The following is a 25,291-nucleotide window of genomic DNA, read 5'->3' as shown; positions in this document are numbered from 1 at the left end:
CAGCCTCATTGGCTGATATGGCGAAAACATCATGACTTTTTCTGGCAGGATCACGATCTACAATCTTGCCACAACTCTTTTCTATGTTGGTTTTAAGGCTGTTTTGCAAGTTACTGAGCAGTACAGCCAAACTAACTTACCTATTTAAAAATAAAAAATAGCCTTAAGCCAACAAAACATGAAAGAAAATATAATGACAGACCATTTTAGATCAAAGTTGAGGATGACCAATGATTTATTCCACTATATTTAATTTGATTATTATTAAAAATAAGAAAAAAGATTATTTAATTCTTATTAAAGCCACTAAAGTCATTCAGTCAAGAGCAGTGAGTGATTTTCTCATCATCTTTTGTTGTTTGATTAACATTAATGACACAGACAGCCTCAGTTATATTAGGCTGCTGTCACTTTAAGACCGAGTGCACAAATCCAATAGACGTGATTTCTGTTTAAGTTCACCTAGAACCATAGTCACTGCATAGCAACACGGTAATAAACACTGTGTTTTTTGCGCTGGAAATGGTTTAAAATGCATGAAAATAATGATCTGTCTGTGAAAGAAGATTGTGGAGACATTTGTATTGTCATAACGCACACCCCTATACTGATCTGAATGGTGTGTTTTTTGCTGTGGCAGGCCGTGACAATGAAAGCCCTGGAGAAACACCTGCAGCAGAAGAAAGACTCGGACCCCGTCATGACAGGAATACTGGAGGAGGTAGAGCCGATAATCACATGATCACGCGCTCACGTTTGAGTACAAGTCGTATTTACGCTGCTCTGTTCTCTGCTCAGATTGCCCACTTTCAGAAGGAGCTGGACGATCTGAAGACCCGCTGCAGAAATGCTGATTTCAGGGTGGGCAGCACAGACGACATGAAAGACCTGAGGAAAGACTCTGAGAACTTGCACGACTTCACCCTGGAGATCAAAGACACCACGGAGGTACGGCAAACACACACACACGTGTCATCATTTGCTCACCCTGCTGCTGTTCTAATGCCTTCTTTCTTTTTTGGACCACAAAAAAGCATCTTGTTTTCTCAACTCTTTTGCTGCGTCGAAGGCTGCATCCTCCGGAGGTCACATTTAAAGGCTGCATATGTCATCGAGGCAGTCTCATTTAAGAAAAGTAACAGTTAGATTGCAAAGTAAGAAATAAATGACAGTATTTTACACCTCACGAGGGACAAGTCAGTTTTATTACGGTTACTTTTCTTAAATAAGACATCCTTGATGACGTATGGAGTAGTGATCGACCGATATTGATTTTTTATAACCGATACCGATACCGATTATTTGCATGTTTATGTACCCGATAACCGATATGCAGAACCGATATTTATTTACTGTTATACTTCTGTTTTTGACAATTATTACAACACAAATGAGCTGAACAAACCATTTTATTTATAACAATCACTCCCTCCTTGCATACAAAAAAAAAAACTTTATATTTATACACAAATAAATAGAGGGGTCTGAGTCCAAAAAATTAAAGTGCAATTAACTAAATAATGGTTATGTAGTAAATCAAATGATTATATAATCTAGGGTGTTTAAACGAGATAATCTTGTCAAAAATTTCATGCAGTGGCCGTGCTTGAGGCTTCCTGATCATCAACCCATTCAGGTGCTGAGCAATATGAGCGAACTTTTTTTTCCGAGACTATATAAAGTTAAACAGCACTTGTCAGTTGGCATTTTATGATCTAAATTTAATCTAACGTTAAATCATGAAATGCCAACTGACAAAGTGCTGTTTGACTATAACTTAATCAACCGCGATCACGCATGGAGATAATAAATAATTAATTTCCACAAAGCGGTAGGCTATATTTATATGTGTATTAGCGAAATAATTGTTATGTAGTAAATGATAATATAATCTAGGGTGTTTAAACAAGATAATCTTGTCAAAAGTTTCATTCAGTGGCTGTGCTTAAGCCTCCTGATCATCCGTCAGTTGCTAAGCAATATGAACGAACTTTTTCTTCTAGACTAATGGTGAGCAAATACAACAGATAGAGAATTAAATTCAGCGCTTTTATTTTCAACATGCACTCATTCATGTCTGTTTTATTTAACTCATGTACAGTTACGTCTTTATTGGGGCAGGACATGACGAATTACACTACGTGACTCAATGAGTTCGTCTCAATTGTTTAGAAACATGCTGCATAAATTAACTATATCAGGAATTTATGTCTCAGATCTCATTTGTGCATGTCTGTTATGTTAAATAAAGTTGATTAATTAAAGCAAACCAAGTAGAACATATACTTTACCTGTGCACTGAGTTGTTGTTGACTGATCTCCTCAGACGCCCGGGCTGCAATGGCGGAAATCTCAAAACGGCCACAAGATGGCGCCGTAAAATCGGCGAATCCGATATTACAAAACCGATACCCGATTATGGAAAAATGCTTAAATATCGGGAAAAATATCGGTAAACAGATATATCGGTCGATCACTAGTATGGAGCTTTCAGATGTGACCTCTGGAGGACGCAGCCTCCGAAATGAGAGCTTTTAAGTTCATTTAAGCCGTTATTTAACTAATTTAAGACAGCTTTTATGAGGATACTCAAAAAAACGGCATTAATAAGAACTCGATACTGGAGCGCGTCATTCTGTGCACACGAGTCATGTGTGTCACATCACATGACATTCACTGATGTCTTGTGGCGCTTGAATGGTTTAAAAGCATTTGGGTGAATAAAAGGGCGTGATCATATAATGTAACGCTAGCCAAATTGTGACGGAAAAAACAGATACTGCATTAATTGTGTTAAATATTTTTAACATGATTAAACTAAAAAAATGTATTGCATGCAATGCATTAACGCTAATTTTGACAGCATTCGTTTAGTTTGATGTTCTGAAATAACTAGACGTCACAATAGTTGTGAGTCGTACGAATGCATGACTGACCGTGTCGATCCGTTGAGCGCAGTCTCTGCACGGCGACATCAGCGCGCTGAAGACCAGCCTGCTGGAGGGCTTCGCCGGAGCGGAGGAGGCGCGAGCTCAGAGCGAGCTCAACCGAGACAAAGACTACCTCCAGCTGCTCTACAAGAAACCTCTGGACCCGCGGCGAGAGGAGCAGCTCAAGGTCTCGTCACACGCACGCTTGACAGATCATCATATGAAGAGCGTATGAACGTGTGCTGAAAGTAAGTGTGCTTTTGTAACAGGAGATCCGACGCTTGTACCAGTACGTGAAGTTCGCCATGGAGGACGTGAATGACGTTTTAGACGTGGAGTGGGAGAAGCACTTGGAGAAGAAGAAGAAACAGAGGTGAGCGAATGTGATATTCTGTACGTACGGCATCTGTCCACCTATTTTGGGACATTGCATTAAAAAACACTTGATGAAACAGTAAAGTATGCATAAACAATATATTTTTTAAACTATATTGGAAATGCATTTACTGAGTAAATTCCTAAGTGCACAAAAACAAACCTCAGCAGAAGCTCATATGTTGGTTTGGTTGTTCTGAAACTCTGGAGTCAAAGTCTGTCATCAGAATGATTTAATTCCCTCTAGAAGCGTCTCACAGACACCAGCATCTGAACGCAAGAGAACATGACAGCGTTTATTGTGTTATGTCTGACAAAACTCATTTATGATGGAGGAAAAAAGAGCCTGATTGCAGCAACTTACATTTTTATTACTGATATTTTGCACCAGGAAGTGACGATTTTGTTCTCTTGAACACATTGGATGAAAACGCTGCTTTATTTCCAATTTTTTGCGTAGTGTTTCATTGTTCAGTGTTTTCTCCTGCAGGCACATGATCGTCCCTGAGAGAGAGGCTCTGTTTGCAGCGCTGGCCAATAATCTGGACATCATCAATCAGCAGAAGCAGCGTCTGGACCGTCTGGCGAGTGACCTGCACAAGCTGAGACTCTACAGAGGGACGTCAGTGTGGAGCTTCGCCAGCCGGACGCCCTCCACACCCTCCGAACAGAGGTTAGACCCACAACGTTAAAACAACAACTGCATTATCACACACTGCTAGAGTTACCGTCTGATACTGTCATTGTACTATGGTACCACCACAGAATGTTTTTAAAATGTAATATTACATAAACACAGTCGTTTATATCTTAAAGCGGTCCTTGATTATGATTTCACTTTTTTAACTTTAGTTAGTGTGTAATGTTGCTGTTTGATCATAAACATCTGTAAAGTTATGACGTTCAAAGTTCAATGCAAAGAGAGATATTTTCTTTTAAAGAATTTGCTGTTTAAGGACTACAACAAATGGCTGGTAGGGACTACAACAAGCTTCTTCCTGGGTTGGGTTAGTGACATCACAAACCTTAAAATTTACATAAACCCCGCCCCCGAGAACACTCAACAAAGGGGGTGAGGTCATGTCGGGCTGCTTTAGAGAAGAAGAAGAGTTGTTGTAGTAGAGTGTTGTTGACATGCCGTCATTTTACGCCGGACTGCTTCACAAACGAGGGCCAATTCAACACAAAAGATGAACATGACGGCACATGCTAGTGGATGAGTTGAATCAACTCCACAGCAACTACATAAATTTATCCACTAACCATTCAGAAATGTCTAAAAGTTGTAACTTCTTCCTGAGTCTCTCCATCAGTGTCGACTCCGGTTTGAACAATGTAAGACTGAACACCGTTACTGACAATCCTCATTTTGGCTGCGTGAGATTCTCCAGCTTTGTTGTTGTTGTTGAGCTGTTAAAGCTCCGCCCTCTTCTGGAAAGGGGGCGGGAGCAGCAGCTCATTTGCATTTAAAGGGACACACACAAAAACGGTGTGTTTTTGCTCACACCCAAAAAGAGGCAAATTTGACAAGCTATAATAAATGATCTGTGGGGTATTATCTAAAACTAAAACATTTTTATTACTTAATAAACTTAATAAACATTGACGGATATAAAACTCAATGAAAAAAAATAGTGCTGATAGTTTTTATAATCAATTCATTACAAATTTATGGATAATAAATTAACCATGACAATATTTTGTAATTATTAAAATAAATTAAATTGCTTAAAAATAGCTTAGCTTCTTCATCACTACCATACTAATGCTTTTATTTATTTTTTATTGCCATATGAAATATAAATAATTTGTACGTTAGAAATGGAGAGAAGAAAAAAGGGACAGAAAAGTCTTTTTTTAAAGTTTTCAAATGGCATTGTGACCTCACATGATTGTAATACCATTGATTGGATGGTTGTGAGAGAAGAGATGCCGCTGAGAGAGGGAGCGGAAGATATTCCTATTCAAGATTACAAGGAACATGAATTTAAAACGATGTTCATGCATAAATCATTTATAATAAATACTGCAATATTCCATAAAAAAGTAAATGGTGATTTCTTGGTGACTTTAAGAGCAGAAATATGTCTGGAGCTCCTGCTGAACAAGAGCGCGTCACTGTTGAACCTCAGGATTCACCTGCTCCTGTTTGTTTTACAGTCTGGACAGTGAACTGGAGAGTTTGAAGGATGCTCTTCTGAAGGCCAGTCTGGAAACGGCACCCAAAACTCCTGCCAAATCACCATGTAAGAGCTGCATGATTGTCCTTTTGTGATGATGCATGAACTCGTCACCACCCAGAGTTCAATCCGCCTTCACCTCGAGTCTAAAAGCACTGCTGAACACATCAGTCTGAATTATCCATGCCATTAGACTCAGGTTGAATGCAGTGAGGAGTTGATCTAGTTTGATGACACTCTCTGTGTGTGTTGCAGCTAAAATGACCCCAGCCAAACAGTCTCAGCTGAGGAACTTCCTGTCAAAGAGACAGACTCCACCGGTGCGCTCCACCGCTCCAGGTACGTCACACTCGTGCTCCTGTCTCGTATGCAGTGCTGGGTAGTAACTGATTGTCGTCTAGATTATGTAATCAGACTCCAAAAATGAAGTATTTGTCTTAAAATGCTCATAATCAGACTAGTTATTGTTTTACTGATTGCATATTATTCACATAATGGCAGTAAATTATTCATAATTTATTGATTCGCCCTAAAACCATGTCTTAACCATATTAATCATCATCTTTTCCATGTTAATCAGAGTTTTTGTCCTAACCAGCCGCGACAGCAACGGTTCTGTTTTAGAAACGGTTTCTATTTTTGCGACGCAGCGGCAGGAGCAACAACATACAAAGTATGACAATGATAATCTCAGGCACTGATTATGTGCTTTAAGGTTTAAAGAATTAATGCGAGTTTGAATGTTTTGCGTGTACTTTATAGCCGTACTGAAAACGATAATTCACCTCAGATCCTAAAAATAAGTTAAAGGAAACATTAACATTCAAATTTTCAACTCAATGTGAAAAATAGAGGCAAAGATTGTTTCAGTCTGTATATTTTTAATAATGTTAAAATGGTTTAATTTATGAATTTGATGTGCGCGTCCATTTGGTTGTGATTGCAGTGCACGCTTCTGATTGGCTGTGATTTTTTGATCGATTTGCGAGTGCAGTGTGCCTGCAGAGAGACTCCTCCCACATGCTCTTCTGATTGGCTGTGATTTGTGATTTATTTGTTTGCGAGTGCATTGTGCCTGCAGAGACTCCGCCCACACGCTCTTCTGATTGGCTGCGATTTTTGATTGATTTTGTTGCGAGTGCAGTTGCAGAGATACTCCGCCCACAAGCTCATCTGATTGGCTGTAATTTTGGATTTGTTTGCGAGTGCAGTTGCAAAGAGACTCCACCCACAAGCTCTTCTGATTGGCTGTGATTTTTGATCAATTTGGTTGAGTGCAGTGCGCCTGCAGAGAGACTCCGCCCACAATCTCTTCTGATTGGCTGTGGTTTTTGATTGAATTATTTGCGAGTGAATTGTGCCTGCAGAGACTCCTCCCACATGCTCTTCTGATTGGCTGTGATTTTTGATTGATTTTGTTGCAAGTGCAGTTGCAGAGAGACTCCGCCCACAAGCTCTTCTGATTGGCTGTAATTTTGGATCGATTTGGTTGTGAGTGCAGTTGCAGAGAGACTCCGCCCACAAGCTCTTCTGATTGGCTGTAATTTTGGATCGATTTGGTTGTGAGTGCAGTTGCAGAGAGACTCCGCCCACAAGCTCTTCTGATTGGCTGTGATTTTTGATTGATTTTGTTGCAAGTGCAGTTGCAGAGAGACTCCGCCCACAAGCTCTTCTGATTGGCTGTGATTTTTGATTGATTTTGTTGCTAGTGCAGTTGCAGAGAGACTCCACCCACAAGCTCTTCTGATTGGCTGTAATTTTGGATCGATTTGGTTGTGAGTGCAGTTGCAGAGAGACTCTGCCCACAAGCTCTTCTGATTGGCTGTAATTTTTGATTGATTTTGTTGCAAGTGCAGTTGCAGAGAGACTCCACCCACACGCTCTTCTGATTGGCTGTGATTTTTGATTGATTTTGTTGCGAGTGCAGTTGCAGAGAGACTCCTCCCACATGCTCTTCTGATTGGCTGTGATTTTTGATTGATTTTGTTGCGAGTGCAGTTGCAGAGAGACTCCGCCCACACGCTCTTCTGATTGGCTGTGATTTTTGATTGATTTTGTTGCGAGTGCAGTTGCAGAGAGACTCCGCCCACAAGCTCTTCTGATTGGCTGTGATTTTTGATTGATTTTGTTGCAAGTGCAGTTGCAGAGAGACTCCGCCCACAAGCTCTTCTGATTGGCTGTGATTTTTGATCGATTTGTTTGCGAGTGCAGTTGCAGAGAGACTCCGCCCACAAGCTCTTCTGATTGGCTGTGATTTTTGATTGATTTTGTTGCAAGTGCAGTTGCAGAGAGACTCCGCCCACAAGCTCTTCTGATCGGCTGTAATTTTGGATTGATTTGTTTGCGAGTGTAGTTTCAGAGAGACTCCGCCCACACGCTCTTCTGATTGGCTGCAATTTTGGATTGATTTGTTTGCGAGTGCAGTTGCAGAGACTCCGCCCACACGCTCTTCTGATCGGCTGTAATTTTGGATTGATTTGTTTGCGAGTGTAGTTGCAGAGAGACTCCGCCCACACGCTCTTCTGATTGGCTGCAATTTTGGATTGATTTGTTTGCGAGTGCAGTTGCAGAGACTCCGCCCACACGCTCTTCTGATTGGCTGTAATTTTGGATTGATTTGTTTGCGAGTGCAGTTGCAGAGAGACTCCGCCCACACGCTCTTCTGATTGACTTTGATATTTGATTGATTTTTTTTTTTTTTTGTCGCATCTCATAGTCATCGCATCTGGCGTGGACAGACAAACTTATTAGTATTCCAAAGTATTCTAAAGTATTTAGATTAAGTTACAAATCTTGGGTAATCTAACAAAATACGTTACAAATTACTTTTTAAAGCATAATCTGTAGTGAAATTCATTTTAAATGAACCTACTCAGCCCTGTTAATGACTACAGCTTTGTAAGTGACGTACTCTCACCGTGTCTCTCCGTGTCTCAGCCAACCTGTCGCGGTCAGCCTTCCTGTCTCCTCAGTTCTATGAGGATCTGGATGAGGTGAGCTCCAGCTCGTCTCTGTCTCAGCCTCTGGAGCCCGAGGACACGCTGGCGGTGGCCGAGGAAGAGGACGAGCCAGTGCCTGTCCCGGTGCTGACACCCGCCGTCCCACGACACCCCGCCGTGGTCCGAACACCCTCCATACAGCCGGGCTTCAGCATGCAGTCCAGTCCGTTCAGCAGAGTCCAGACCGGCCCCGTACCCGTCATCGGCGCCGGTGAGGCTCAATGTCAATCAAAACGCATCAAATAATGCACGTTTTTTTGGTCGTTAATGTCTCTTGAACGTGTTGCAGCTCCGAAGATAAACATGGACAGTGCCGACAGCACAGCGCTAGCCACAAAAACTGTGAAGCATGGAGCTCCGCCCACAGAGAAGACCACACCCACTACAGTCCCCGCTACTCAGGCTGCAGGAAGAGCCGCCCTTAGCAGACACATGACCAGCCAGAAACCAGGTACAAACACACCGGCCTTCACACATTTACCAGGCAGATCTGTGTCAGAATCCACATTTCAGCTTTGTTTTCATTTTAAAATGTTTAGAGCTGGTCTTTAATATAAACACTTCCAATAATATTAATGTATTTGCATCAGATGTCTGTGATTATCAGTGTCAGTGCAGTGTGTCTCTTTACACTAGAGGGCAACAGACACTATATATCAGACCTACAGCATGTCTGAACTGTTAAACCGACATTAGTTTTCTCAATTTATTGTTATAAATAAAATACACACTACAGTTCAAAAGATTTTATTGTGTTTCAGGAAATTAAGGACACAAATTAATTGAACAAAAGTCACAGTAAACACATTTATATAAAATAAAAGGTGTTATTTTGAACTTTATAATGATCAAAGACTCCAAAAAATATATAAATATGAAGCAGCACAAGTGTTTTTATTATTGATGATAATCTTGAGCAGCAAATCATCATATTAGAATGATTTCTGAAGGATCATGTGACACTGAACACTGGAGTAATGATGCTGAAAATTCAGCTTTGATCACAGGAATAAATTACACTTTATTATATATTCACATAGAGAACAGATATATTAAATTGTAAAAATATTTCACTATTTTTACTGTATGTTTGATCATATAAAAGCAGCCTTGGAGAGCAGAAGAGACTTTCAAAAACATTAAAAAATAAAATAGTTTTTGCACTTTTTTGAAACCTTTTGCTCTTCACTCTGAGTGTCTCTCTCTATTAATACAAGCTCATAAAATCAGTTTTAGATTTAGTAAAACACCATTGAGTGTTTCATTGAAACTGAAGTTATCCTTCCAAAACTCAGACAGTCTGATGTATCATCATCATTTGGGACACTAGATCACATCACATTGAGACTGCGTGACACATCAGCTTCTGGAAAGTGTTATATAACAATAACTGATAAATTAAGTTATTATTGACCGTTACTGTGCTCACATTGAATGCTGTGAAACACATGGACACACAGTTGTCACCGTGATCAGAAATGTGACTTCATTTAATATCGGCATATCCCTTCACGAGTAATGCAACTGTCTGTCTCTGTCGTTTCTAGGAGCGTCTTTGACCGAGTCCACGCTCAAGACGGTTCCTCAGGTGGTGAACGTACAGGAACTGAAGGATAAAGGTCCGCCCATACCGGTGTCCACTGTGATCAGGTGAGAGCCCTGCGTACACCGCAGAGGGATTATGGGGCAGTTTTATTGTCTTTACACTGAATAAAGATGCTTCACTTCAGAACGGTTTGAAAACGCGTGCAGAATGCATTAGGGCTGTACGGTAGTAAAATCAGTATCGTAATATGGCTTATATGGTTGTGATTTAATTAAACAATTATATGCACTACCAGCACATCCATTTGCCAGCAACCCGTCAAAATAAAAGTTTGCTGGTTTAACATTTTAAAATGAAAATATTGGTTTTGTAATTTCTACAGTTGTATTATAAATAGGGCTGTCAAGTGATTAAAAATGTAATCTAATTAATTAGGGCGAATTCAGGGTGAATGGGAAACTTTTTGCCATTGAGATGGCTTGGAAAAGGTGTCCCAATCAACCTGAATTCACCCCTACATCATGTGCCGATTAATTAATCTAATTCATCTCCAATTAATCCAACATCAAATTTGGCTTAGAAATTACCCCCAAAAGATAATTTGAAATCATTATTGTGTAAAGCATCAAATATACATTACAAAAAATAGCTTCAGAAAGAAATATTTTTATTTGATTCAACATAAAATTTATTACATATAAACTATGGGATCATGAGGTTGAGTAAATGATGACTGAATTTTCATTTTTGGGTAAACTATACCTTTAATGGTTTTTTTTTTGTTTGTTTGTTTGTTTGTTTTTTTTTAAATATGGAAATATGAAATTATTTTTAATGACATTATACTCTAAATCAGAACCTAAAACTGCCAGTAGGTGGTGGTAAATGTCTTAATGATTTAAGTCATTGAGTCATTCATTCATTCATTCATTCATTCAGGAGTGAAGAAAATGGTTCTCTTTATGAATCGTTCATTGAATCATTGGTTCACCCGATTCGTTCAAAACACAGATTCAGAAATGAAATGCCACTGTGTGTTGAATTGAGATGAAAAGTTCTGCTTTATCTTTATATTTTTGTTAATAACATCTTTTCACGTGTGATGTAACTTAACTATATCATATAATGTAAATATGGGTCAAAAACTCAAACGGGGCATTTTTGTTTTTTACTGTAAATAGTGTAATTAATAATGCGTTAAATTATTTTTATTAAATACTCAATTTTTTATTTTATAGTACAACAGTTACAATAATAAAATACATTTCTTATTTTGTTGGAAACATTATTTAATAATTATTACAATTATTATTTTATACTGAATTGGACAAAAACACTAGCTATATTTCCATCTAAAGTTGCAAATTTAACTTTAAAATTGGAATATCACTTAAAACATTTGTGAATAAAGCAGTGTTTCCATCTCATGTGTTCAAGAGACCAAAATCATCACTTCCTGGTGCAAAATATCAGTAATAAAAATGTACGTTTCTGCAATCAGGCTCTTTTCTCCTCCATAATAAATGAGTTTTGTCTCAGAGCGTCAGACGAAACGCGATAAACGCTGTCATTTCCTCTTGCGTTCAGATGCTGGTGTTTGTGAGACGCTTCTTAAAGGGAATTAAACCAAATCATTCTGATGACAGACTGAGTTTCAGAAGCACCAAACCAACATTTGAAATGCTGCGATGTGATTGGTCCACTGGTTAGTCCAGTTATATATATATATATATATATGGCAGAAATATATATACATATGTATCTATCAGTGTTACTTATTTCCAGTATCATGCGATCCTAAAATGCATGAGTGGTTGTTTATGATTTGTCACTGCAGTCGTTCTCTCGCTGTGACACTGAGCTCACGCCACAGATAACACACTCATTATGCGCAACAGAAGTTATAACAAATGTGATGTTCATTCGCTGCTCTGCCTGTGTTTGTGTGCGCTCCGTGAATCTGCTCGGACTGTGAAATCCTCTCTCTGCGTCTGAAATGAGGTCAGGGTCAGACTGGAGTCTGCCTGTTTGTTTATTATGGGCTGTGCGTGTGTACGGCGTCCTGTTTTAACCTTTCACATGAGCTCATCTGCCCTCGGGTGCGTTTAGACCGCGAATGTGAGCACGAGCGAACCATCTTATCTGATGAATAACATTCACCCGCCGACAGCAGCTGCAGCCATCATAGATGTGTCGACCTATGAGACCATCAAACCCAAATCAACATCTGACAGTTGCTTAGACATGAGCGTCACATGACCATACACTGAACATCTGTCCATCACAACAAACAGCGCACAGCAGATCGGTGTTTGGTTTTTCTCTCGAGGGGTTCACTTGCAGTGTGATGAAGTTATTAAACTGTCGTCACTGCATCTGAGTCCTTGTCATGTGACTGATTTGTGCAGGGCTGATGCGTTGAGGATAGATGGCAGAGCATTGCACAGCACAACTATTATGATTATGATACAGAGGAACGATATCGTTATCGATACAGAGGATCCTGTTATCGTTCATTATCATTAGTTAATTTAGTTATAAATTAACTAATGATAAATTAGTTAATTAACTTTACATTAGTTATTGTTATGTTATGTTATAGATTAATAGATACAGGATAAATAGATGGTAACACTTTACTTGAAGGGGTGTGCATAAGACTGACATGACACCTTCATAATCATGACATGACACGTGTCATGAATATGAAGGAGGTTTTATGAATGTTTATGACAACTGTCATTAAGTGTCATTCGCTCAATTATGTCATTTTTAATGCAAAGATGACATTGTTTGAGATGTCAGAGTTATGACAACTTGACATAAACCAATACATCATAACCTGTCAGTGTCTTTGTCATGACAACTTGACATCATTTAGCTTTATGGGTTAACATTACATTAAACTGTCATGTGGTTGGTTTTGACATGAGGCCATTATAACAGTGTCATAAATATGTATCTTGAGCTCAAGTACAGTGGTACAAATTGAACTTGTCATTAAAATGTCATTAAGTGACAAAACTCTGACAAATTATTTTATAACAGCGTCATGACTATTTTTCATTTCATGTTTTTTTTGTTTTTGTTTTTTGTTTTTTTAAGTTTCCTCCAACAGAAGGTCAGATAATAGACAATTTCAAATTTCGTAAAAAAGATGACACTGTTATAAAATAATGGTAACACTTTTTATTTTAGGGTCTTTTAACTAGTTGCTTCTTACTATTAGCATTCATATGGCTAAAATATTGGCTATTTATTAGTACTTATAAAGCACATATTAATGCCTTATTCTGCATGATCTTATTCTACATTCTTAATCCTACCCAATACCTAAACCTAACAATTAACTATAATAAGCAGTAAATTAAGAGTTTATTGAGGGAAAAGTCATAGTTAATTGTTTATATATGTGTTCCCTATACTGAAGTGTTAGCAAAATAATGTAATGTAATGTTAACCCATAAAGCTAAATAGTTTTTTTAAGTTTGATAATTAATCTGCTATGACAGGTTATGATGTTTTGCTAATGTCAAGTTGTCATGACAAAGACACTGACAGGTTATGATGTGTTGGTTTATGTCAAGTTGTCATAACTCGGACATCTCAAACAATGTCATCTTTGCATTAAAAATGACATAATTGAGCGAATGACACTTAATGACAGTTGTTATAAACATGCATAAAACCTCCTTCATATTCATGACACGTGTCATGTCAATGATTATGAAGGTGTCATGTCAGTCTTATGCACACCCCTTCAAGTAAAGTGTTACCAAATAGATTAATAGATAGTTGTCATTAACATTATTCTGTCATTACATAACATTATAGTTATCATTAATGTTATGGTTATTATCATCAACATTATAGTTATTAGTTGTTTTCATTTTTATTATTATTTTAATTATTGGGTAAAACTTTATTTTGCACTTTTTTTTTTTTTATTACACTTGCTATAGTAATAAAAGTTAATTATGCATAAGTGCAAGCAACTAACCTAAACCAAAACCATCGTTAACGTTATAGTCATCGTTATAGTTATTAGTACTGTTATTAATGTTGTTGTTGGTTATCATCATTAATATTATAGTTATAATTATAGTTGTCAGTGTCATTTTTGTTGTTGTTATAATCATTAGTTTTTGTAGTTATTATCGTTATAGATCTGGTTGTGACGTGAATTAGCCTTAAGTGTGTAGAGTTTTTCTGGTGTGCATTGAGACACAGCAGGATGTGAGAGTTTGTGGTGGTGATGTGACATCACTTCCTGCCCTGAAGGCCTGACTCTTGCTGTCCGAGCGGAGGTGTATCTCATGTCTGGTTGTTTCTGGGCGTTATGTTACACGGGAGACGCCTCATCTGTGTGTGAATGCTCAAGACAGTGTATCCCATGCAACTTTAACCCAGACACATGTATTATTAACGCTCGGCCTGAGACATACTGATCTGAGTGAATACTGTATCCCACAATGCAACACTCAACCTGACCTTCCATTTTCTATGTAATATTAACTGTAATCTCTTGACTCATTATTATTCAATTTTTACCCTGACATTTTAATTAAATTTAAAACAAGCATTTTATATCCAGTATAGTGAGGTCATGTGACAGATGTAGTGAAGATACACATATGGGGTTCGTACAGTCCTGGAAAAGTCAAGGAATTTTTAAAATACCATTTTTGAGGCCTGGAAATTTTTGGAAAAATAAATAAACCCAGAAAGTTTTGGAAAAGTCATGGAAATTTGCTTCACAAAAATCTTATAGTAGAATGTTTAATTGAAAATATCGGTTAAACAAATTACAATACTTAGCCTTCGGGCATTCAGTCACGTGACTTTGCCTGAGCGAGCGTTACCTGTGCATAACATTCATTCTTCAGGTTGATGTCCATAGTATTATATCCATTATAAAAATCCGTTTGAATGTCCGCTGAGGAAAGCGATATCTTTATATTTGTCCTTTTTACAATTTTCCATAACATACAGCGCTAAAACAACATCCTGTTTACAAAAGTCCCTTTCATTTTAAAAGTCTCTTGCGACTCACTGACTCATTCACTCGTAAAGTTTGCTGCCATCTAATGGCGTATTAATGTAACTGTCACTCAATCCATATTACGCACTAATGGACCCTTTCTCAATACCAAATACAACATATTATCCATATAAGATATATATTAACTGAACAACAATAGCCATTATAAACGACAACTGGAAATAAACACAATTGTACAATTCAGTCAAACGTACGAAAGCAGTGCTCTACAGGATGTAAGTAATCAAATTTAACAACGCCCGATTCGATTAGCTCAGGAACAAGTAATAGATTAATAAGACCAAAGATTGCCTGTTTTATGTACCCAAAATGAATTAAGATCTCATGTTTAACCACTATAAGAGACAGCTGTTCTCAGCGGGTACTCGAGCACTGAATGGCCTGGAGCTCACATCTCCGAGAACGTCTAAACAAATTGTAAAATAGGCGCTATGATTAAATATGAGTCTCATATTTCAGGTCTAAACAACTACATTCTCACCTAAAAACTCTTAAAGCTACAGTTCATGGCACAAGTGTAGTATTTGTAAAAAATACGGTGGATTTGTTCGGCCACCATAACAGTCGCTTTAAGCGGAGTGATACAAACGGTGAAAATTTAGGAGTGCCGTTATCACTAGAATATCACATTGCTCTCAGCCAATTAGATTCGAGAACCAGAAAGAACGTGGTATATGATGAATTAGAGCACTTATTATTCTTATTTTACATTATGCATAGACTTTCATGTAACATTAGGTCATGAATATTTGTCTCAAATGTCATGAAAAAGTAAAAATGTGAATGAATCCTGCAAATGGAGTACTACTGCAAACTTTTACTGCTCCTTACTGTGTGCAGAAATTAATTTGCATTTAATTCAAACATTACCACATCATTATTTAATTTGTAAACAGCACAAATAACTATATTGTGTAGGGATGTACCGTTATGGAAGTTTTGGCCGATAATCCTTTATATTTGGAAGCCGATAACCGATATATTGGCCAATAAATGTAAATCTTGATATTTTTCTGAGCCTGATTACAAAAACAAAAGGCCACTGCTTTTATTTTAAAACAACTGCAGAAAACAAAATGCAATGAAACATCTAGATCTTTCTTTTCCCAAAATCATTTACTAAATGTAGCCTACTTTAAAAATTCCTTAACTTTTAAAATTGTTTGTTCCTATGACATATTGCATTTATGATGAGAAAACCTCCCACACCACCGACATCGTGTCTTCTCTCTAGCATAAACTGGAGGAAATAATCAATACATTATCGGCTTTAATATATCAAACTAATTGATATTATTTAATATATCAACCCAAAACCAATATGGCCGCCGCTATAATGTGCTTCTCTAATACCGTGTTAAGCTTTTACTTAAAAAAAGTCATTTATAGATAGTCAGATACTGTCCTCCTCAGTGTGTACTGCACAGTCTCTGTTTGTGTGTGTGTCTCTTCCTGTCTGTATTGATCTCTCATACTGATGCAGAAAGAGGCCGATGGGGAACGTCCACACACACACACACACACACACACACACACACACACTTTATTGTGTGTTCTTTTGGTTTTTTCGCTGTCCAGAGGTCAGGTGACCATTGTAATGAGGTCACTGCTGTTTATCAGAGCACATCTCTCCTCTTCCTCTGCTCCAGTTACCGCTCTCCATCATCATCATCATCATCATCACATGACCGTCGGACGTTCTGCCTGCTCACTTCTGTGTCTATCTGACCGGCGCTGCAGTGGCAGATATTTGTCCTGAACAGCCCGCAGGACACTTTCCACTTGATCTTCCTGTGCTGTATGAGCATCACGCTCCGTCTCAGATGTGAAAGCAAAACTAACGTGAACGCAGGACATCAGACCTCTTTTGTTCAGATTTTCAGGCTGTTTCTCAAATGTATCCCAGCATACCTAAACACACAGACATTCATCTGTAAATATGGGCCTCTCACACACACACTGTTCACGAAGGGTCAGTTTTGACCTAGAGCCATGTGAAATCATTTTTTTTTTTTTTTTTCCCAATTTTTGTTTTTGTTTTTCCACTTATTTTCTGGATTCCTTTTTAATCATTAAAATAAATGTATTAATCAAAAAGCATATCTAACTAATTGAAATCATGAACTGTTTTTAATTTAACAACAGTTTATTAACTGTGACCCTGGACCACAAAACTAGTCATAAGTCGCACAGGTATATTTGTAGCAATAGCCAACAATACTTTGTATGGGTCAAAAATTATCAATTTTTCTTTTATGCCAAAAATCAGTAGGATATTAAGTAAAGATCAAGTTCCATGAAGATATTTTGTACATTTACTACTGTAAATATATCAAAAATGTATTTTTGTGAGTGGATATGCATTGCTAAGGACTTCATTTGGACAACTTTAAAGGCGATTTTCTCAATATTTTAATTTTTTTTTTTTTTTTTTTTTTCACCCAAATTGACCCTTATAATTGGTTTTGTGGTCCAGGGTCACAAATGTTTAACACAAATTATCCTATGAAAATCTGTTTTATTTTTTCCTAAACTTTTTATTTTTTCTAAATTCTGTTCTCATAATTTTTCTTGATTCCATTTTAATGATTTTTAATGAATGTAATTAAACATGATTCCAAGTTTAATTACATTTTAATAATCAATGCATTTAAGCAAAGCATTTGCGCTCATAAAGCTTGAGCAATTTATTGAACTTGTTACAGTAATACAAGCTTTTTCCCCACTGAAATTCTGTTGGTTGTTTCAATTTTTTCTGAAATTATGATTCTTATACAAATTTGTTACCAAAACCGATGATCAAATGAAGAAATAAACATTAACAATTTAATTAATCTCTTAAAAAAAATAATAAAATGAAAATCTAACAATTTCTTTTATATTTTGGCAAACAAAATGCTGCAAAACAGGTTTACTGTACAAATATTGTGATATTCCTTTAAAAAATACATAATAATAATAATTGTATTCTTAGTTTTAGTAGCAGTAGTTATATTACTTTGAGAGGTAAATTCTACTGTACAATAGTAATATATTTCTGTCATTTAATTCTTCAAGTTAAACCAAACTTTTATTATGGCGGGTTGCAGTGAGGAGCTGTGAGTGTCCATGTTTATCTGCCGATAGTTTTCTCAGATGAAAGGCTGCTGAAGAGACTCTCAGAGCAGCTCTAGAGATGAAGTTAATGTGCTCATATAGTGAGACGGAAGACCAGGATTTAATAGCAGTCTTTAATATTCACAGACACTAGTCCATATCGCCATTTGATTAAGTGTACATCCCTACTTTTGATTTATTCATCCAAAAATTGCCAAATGAATTTACATTTCAGTTCCGTCCATGTTTTTTCCGCAAAGCAGTATCATAGGGCCTTCAAATTACTAGATGTTTTCTTAATGATTAATGGTCCTGTTTTATGTGTGTCTGTAGTGCATCTGTTCCAGCGCCGGCGGCTCAGGTGGTTCAGCAGGTTCTGGCTACGGTGGAGGCCAATAAAGTGAGTCGCACATGAGTTACACTACAGTTACATCTGAAGGAAACCTCACACTGCTTTTTAACAGACCATCAGCAAATGTCTGTCATTTGGTGTAACCATTGTTTTTCACTTTCAGAGTTCCTTTCAAGGTGCGTTAAAGGTCCCAGCGCCGCTGGCAGGTCCGGCCCAGACCACATCATCTAGTTTTGTGTTTGGTGGGTATGAGTTCTCATTCGGTTTTTACTGTTGCTTTTGATCAGTTTGATACATTTAATGCATCCTTGCTGAATAAAAGTATTAATATCTTAAAAAGAAATCATACTGACCCCAAACTTTTGAAAGATATTGTATATTCTGTATCGGTAATGTTTCATTATATTGCTGGTACAGGTGGAGCAGCTAAACCTGATGCAGGAGCATCTTTATCTGTCAGTGAGAAGAACTCAAAGGGCTTCTCATTTTCTCCAGCGTGAGTTATTAAACATTATTATAACTACCTCCACCTCATTATAGGTGATTGTTATTAACTGTAATGAGTCTTGACTGAAGCAACTTTTTCAGTCTTTATGTTTGTATATAAATATGAATGGTTTAGACCCAGACTCTGCTGTTTCACAGGTCAGCTGGGTTCAGTTTTGCACCTCAATCACAGGACACCAACAACACTCAAGGTATCATCTCCATATGTGTCTTATCTCATTTGGAAATGCAAATAATTGATTTTACTCTTTAGATTTCTTTTTATCACTGTAATGGTCAGAAAATGTCAATTTTCAGTAGCATTCCAATGGCCGGGAGTCAGTGCTGCAAGAATCTGCAGAAATCGCTGCATAATTTACATCATTGTTTCTCAACCAGAGAGCCGGGGGCCTTAGAAACCCTCTAAGTGGGTCTCAAGAAGACATATATAAATAAGACAAAACAAGCATTGAAATAAGCTAAAACAACTAAAAATCAATCTGGTTCTTATTTTAACTTTCTGCAGATTCTGGACCTGCCATTGGCCAATTAGTCACACCTTTCTTAGTAAATTCCTTTTTTTTTTCTTCTTATTCTGCAAATAGCGAAGAGTTCTGGCCTGCCAGGCAAGTTCTCTTTTGCAAGCACTACGGGACCAAAGATGCCATTTGGCCCCGTGGGGTCTGAGGAGCCTTTTTCCTTCTCTCCAAAATTGGCTTCTCCTGCACAGAGCGTGAGCTCCTCTACACCACCTCCGGAGCCACCTAAAATCCCTCAAGCTCCCAAAGCCCAAGGCAATGCTGGAGAAACTCTTGGCTGCTTTTCCGGCTTAAGAGTGGGCCAAAGTGAAGAAGTCAAGGATGCCTCCAAGACCGCCCTAAGTTTCACATTTGGACCACCTGGCAACGGATCTACAGGATTCGCATTCGGTTCTGCGCCAATCAAGCCTGCAGAAACTGGAAGTTCAACAGAATTAGCAAGCGCCACAACAGAGGCTCCAAAGACGACTACACCACAAGTGCTCGGCACATCTACGTTTGCCGTTAAACCACAGGAGGGAACGGCTCCCTCAATAAAGCCAACTTTCAGCATCCCCTCGACGACATCTTTTTCACCAGTCGCCACCTCTTTCGGCAGTCTTCTGCGTGCACCTCTACAAGAGACGGCGACTCTTCCAGCAAAGTCCCTCCAGCCAGAGACGACGACTTCACCTGAGTCGACTCCCACCGTTGATACTGAACCTAAAGAACCTCCAGAACCCAGTCCTAAACTGCTAACCTTAAGTGCTCCAGTTGTATCGGTCGCTGAAGCCACTGTTCCCACCAGTACCGAGACCACTGCAGTGCCTTCCAACAAGCCCCCAACTCCTCCAACTCTCGAGGTCTCACCCACACCACCTCCATCAGTTACCCCACCATCCGAGACACCAACACCTGTCTCCGAGCCTCCTGCAGCAGAGCCTGTCTCTGAGCCTGCCGTTGAGACCACCAGCACTTCCACAGCCGCTCCTGCACCCCAAGAGACTCCAGTAACTTCAGCCCCAACGTCCGACAAACCAGGCTCAATCTTTGCCCCACCGTCGGGCGGCACAGACAGTCTAGCAGTAGGAGCCATCGGTTTCACCACAGCCGTCACTACGGCGGCCTCCTCCACCCCATCCGCAGCCATTACCACCAGTGCAGCTCCTACCTCGGTCTTCGGACAACCCTCGTCCGCTGCTCCGACTACAGCGTTCGGATCGACCGCTTTTGGCGCCAGTTCTACCACCTCTGGCTTCGGCAGTCTTGCCTTCGGACAGAGTGCTGGTACTGGGTTCGGCCAGCCTGCAGCCTCTGGATCTGCTAGCAGCTTCTCTTTTGGTCAACCGGCATTTAGCGCAAGTTCTGGGTTCGGGCAGCCAGCTGCGACAGCCACCACATCGGCAGCAGCCAGCAGTGGAGGAGGGCTGTTTGGAGCCTCTAACGCCAACAGTGCCAGTTCCTTCTCCTTCGGAGCAAACGGCACCAGCTCTGCAGCCAGCACTGGCAGTGGGCTCTTTAGCCAAAGTGCTCCTGGCTTCGGACAGCCCAGCGCAGGCTTTGGCCAGGGATCCATGTTTGGCAGCAACACCACCACAGCGTCGTCCTCTGGGTTCGGTTTTGGACAACCATCAGGTGAGTTTTTACAATACGCACTTACTTGTTTTCACAAATTACAGGCTAGTTTGTTCCATCAGGATAGAATAGGATGTAGAAAGGATATATGAGGTGTAGTGGTGCTAACTGCTGGATTGATCCCGACCAGAGGTGTCTCTCGACCCTTTTTTATTGGAACACAAGCCCTAGTTAAAGGGGTCATTTCCTGAGGTGCACTTATAATGTTAATATGCTTTTTACATCAAAAAATTGTAATTTAGATTTTATCCCTCTGATTTGTACGCTCCGTTTTAAGGGGCGTGTCTGCTGAGAGACTTCAGTGTAAACGCCCACTGCTGTGATTAGCTAACATCTTTGCAATATGAAATAGCTAAGTATTACTTTCTCAAACTTTTAGCATGTTTTTACTATTACAGCTCTCAAGGTTAACTAATTGTGAAAAGTGTTAATTATAGCATTACATTAAATCTATGCCGTTATATTTAGATCGTGGCATGAAAGGTTGCAGTGATGAACATTGTAGTCGATCACAGACATGTTGTCTCGTCATTGCAACTCAATTTCTGCACAATAATGAATGCTTTCAGCATAACTAACAGTGCAAACTTGATGTAACTAAGAGATTCGTTGAATAAAACGGAAGTCCCGAACTCAGTCACTGATAAACTCGCTCTGTTTGATTGACAGCTCCAGCGATTGTAAAGGGAGCGTTCTTTGATCGCTTTCTATATATAATTTAATCACCGTTTAAATATCAGCGTTTAGTCACTGGTTTGATTTACTGACACACAGACAAAGATCATCTGACTGTATCATTATCATTAATATCAAATCAGGCATTAGAATGAACACAGTTACTGACATGTTGTTGCATTACTGTCGAGTCCATATTGTAAAAGTCTGTTTGCGCCGAAATGCAATTGATTTACCAAAGAATCCACAGTGAAATGTGCCGAATACAAATAAATAAAGCTCAACTGAGACATTCACATTGTTGAAAATAAATAACCATATTCCTAGCATTAGGATCTTTTGAAAGGTAATCCCTCCTCATCTCACTAACACACCAGTGGGCGGGGCTAACGTTGCAATGATGTAGGCGTTGATTTCTTCTGTGGAGGCGGAGTTTTACCTATCTATAGGCACATTCTGGGATGAGTTGTTCGCTGGGCCTGGTGTCAAAAAAAGCTTTTATTGGACTAACAAGGAAGTTTTTTTAGTTCTGAAACTTACAGGATAATCTTATAGTACGATGACCTCTTATATATCAAAAGCTCAAGGAAAAGTTCTAAATTCATGACCTCCTTTAAATCCTTTTAAATTTACAGTTTTTTTCTATTGCTAAACGACAGTGAGCACAACTGGAGATACATGTGCAAAACTCTAACTACAGTCTGCACTACCAACAGTCACCTGAGCTAAACAGTTAAAGTCCCTGTAAAGTCAATTCTGAGAATTCTTTCTAAACACTTTATAAATGTTACAAATGTATTGCTGAAACACATTACAAAGTCTGTGAATTGTGTAATGCTTAATTGTGAAGTTAGAGCTTTAAACAGTTTTTCACCAAGTCTCTGCTCAGGATTTTTTGGGCGGAGCTAAAACAGGGTCTAATGACGCACATCGTCCCCCCAGCATAGCCCCTCCCCTAACACTATATAACTGTCGATGACGCACCGAGTGTGGCGCCGCCTCTAACTCTACAGCGGTTCACTCGCTCATTCTCGAGTGTCATTACAGTCATACAGCCCTTTGCACATTTAGCTAGTAATGCCTTCGTCACGCAAATGCATATTACATGGTTGTTAAAATATACAATATGCTCGGTCTCCTTATTTAAAAAACTTTCATCAGACAGCTGGGATTCACAGATAATCCGCTGTTTTTGGTGAATGTGACTGAACAGACCTCGGCCCCCCTCCCGCCTCGGCCTTCTTACCGTCCCGACGATAACCGATGATATATGGGGCCGGACAGAGTCTCTCCCGTCCCGGCCTTCATCCTCCCGTCTCGCGGCACCGTCATTTGTCGACTCGACAACAGTTCGGCAGTTCGTGCCCACCAATGAGTGTAGTCCACAGTAACTCTACTAAAATGTGCAACCCTCTAACGTGATTCTTTTGTTTATATGCATCAGTATGTTTGACTCATTAGACAAGTAAGTTGAGACAGCAGCTCTCGCGAGTGGTGTGGTTTCAGCGCCGACAGCGGACACGCCCCAGCGTTTGAGAGCAGAGAGTGCTGCCTATTTTTTCGAGATTTTGATAACTTATTTTATTTACTTGCAGATTTTTTTTAATCATTCAAATTTGGCTGGGTGGTTAATAACACATTTTTCTGTGGTGTGACAAACTCAAAACACATACTTTAAAATGACTTTACAGGGACTTTAACACATGACTCAAAACAGGCTCAGTGCAGCCAAACACTATGCACAACCCTCACTGTGATAACACACACTGTCACTCAGAACACACTGAGAGTAAAAACACTAGCATCAAACTCCAACACAGAAAATACAATCTTTTCATCTTTACAGTTTGAACAATTTCAGTGACTTCATACAAAGTAATATTTTCTTCAAAGACATTCTTTCACATGATTTATTTAAATTTTTAGAACATAACAATTCTTTAAGGTAAATGAAAATTAGCAGTTTGGTTCAATAGTCTGTAGTAATTTACGGAATTACAGTAATGAGAAAAAAAGGTAGAAAACTAAAAGTACATACTGTAATTCAAACAAATAATTGAGGGACTAATCCTGCAAAATTGCAGTCAGCAGTGTTTGAAAGGCACAAGGCTGAAATCTATTGTGTTTTGAATGTGTGGTTCACAGTTTTGACAGCAGAGTGTTAGCATTTGAACAAAGTGCTGTAAATCCAAGTGTTGTGCAGGTTGTGGTTAAAGTCATGGGATAAGTGTGTAAGGAAAAGTTCTAAATTCATGACCTCCTTTAAATACTTTAAATTTAAATATTACTGATAAATCATTTTCTGATGGTGGAGATTACTATATAACGACCTAATATTTCAGCAATAGTGTCATGCATGTTTTCAGCTGTTTGGAATCAGAATTAGCCATTCATGAGTAAATCTTTATTAGTCTAATCGGCCACAAAAAGGTCTGAAATTGTTTGTGATTCACTCACGCAATGCGTATCGTACTTTATAAGACAGAAAGCAAAGATGGCACTGGAGATAAGTTAGACTGTTGACATCTAACATGTATGTTTACATTAATTAAGTGTTGCACATGTCATGAGGATGTAGTGTAGTTATGGGTCAGTGGATGTGATTCCAGCCCATCCGTGGAATGTGCAGCAGTCTCGGGTGTGTCTTCAGGGCAGGATTTCTCCCATTCCTATGAGTTCTTAAAGTTCCTGTGACTTCCACATTATAAACAGCTGAGTCACTGACCCCTGACCCCCTATTCACACCTGTTTATGTTCTGCTTGTTTAGGGCCACGTTAAACTCTAAAGAATGTGCTGATTGAAATGATGCAAATGATTCACCTTAGACTGCATATCATGTTCTGGGTAATTAATGAAATTTGAGATGAACAGTTTGTGCATTTCTAAATCAGTCAGACTGATAGAGGGAGTGTTAAAGGCCAATGCTTTAGTCAGGCAATCAAATCTCAAAATCCAAATGAATCAAATTGGATAAACTCAGAAAAGACATCAATGAATGCATGCACAGAAGCACATCTTCCTTGTTGCATGCACTCATTATGATGCACAAATATAAAAGAAAACAGTACAGATCATTTCAAATTGAAAAGCATTTGATTTTGCAATGCAAAATGCAATCAAGTTCAGTGATAATTATGCATGCATTTGTTAAAATGAGACTAATTTAATCCCATACTGAAGAATAAACACACAGTCGTTGGCTGTATGTTTAATCTCTTAATGTTTTCTGGTCAGGGTTCGGCAGCAGCACTTCCACCTCGTCTGTGTTTGGACAGCAGGCCAGCGGAGCCGGCGTCTTTGGACAGGTACAGTCCTTACACAATACACAAACATAAATTCTTTACCAGCTAAACCAGACAGGTTGAATGTAACGATCTGCTGGACGTGTTTGAGTCTCAGATGCACTGATGTTGTTTCATCAGCATGCGGTGGAGGC

The 25,291-nt window shown here is 38.9% G+C and overlaps 1 protein-coding gene across 1 annotated transcript in view; it reads left to right on the top strand.

The window, feature by feature from the left end:
• nup214 (nucleoporin 214) overlaps window positions 1-25,291 on the top strand; it is a 53,411-nt gene that overhangs the window by 16,945 nt on the left and 11,175 nt on the right. Inside the window, 15 exon segments of the mRNA XM_048189895.1 lie at window positions 641-721; window positions 799-948; window positions 2,959-3,117; window positions 3,200-3,303; window positions 3,796-3,978; window positions 5,466-5,551; window positions 5,741-5,824; window positions 8,423-8,935; window positions 10,032-10,134; window positions 18,522-18,588; window positions 18,704-18,782; window positions 18,958-19,036; window positions 19,186-19,238; window positions 19,632-21,179; window positions 25,090-25,160. Of these exon segments, the coding sequence (XP_048045852.1) occupies window positions 641-721; window positions 799-948; window positions 2,959-3,117; window positions 3,200-3,303; window positions 3,796-3,978; window positions 5,466-5,551; window positions 5,741-5,824; window positions 8,423-8,935; window positions 10,032-10,134; window positions 18,522-18,588; window positions 18,704-18,782; window positions 18,958-19,036; window positions 19,186-19,238; window positions 19,632-21,179; window positions 25,090-25,160 (3,360 nt within the window).

This window comes from Megalobrama amblycephala, linkage group LG4, assembly GCF_018812025.1.
Source record: "Megalobrama amblycephala isolate DHTTF-2021 linkage group LG4, ASM1881202v1, whole genome shotgun sequence".
NCBI lineage: Eukaryota > Metazoa > Chordata > Actinopteri > Cypriniformes > Xenocyprididae > Megalobrama > Megalobrama amblycephala.
This window is presented reverse-complemented; position numbering and strand designations above follow the sequence as displayed.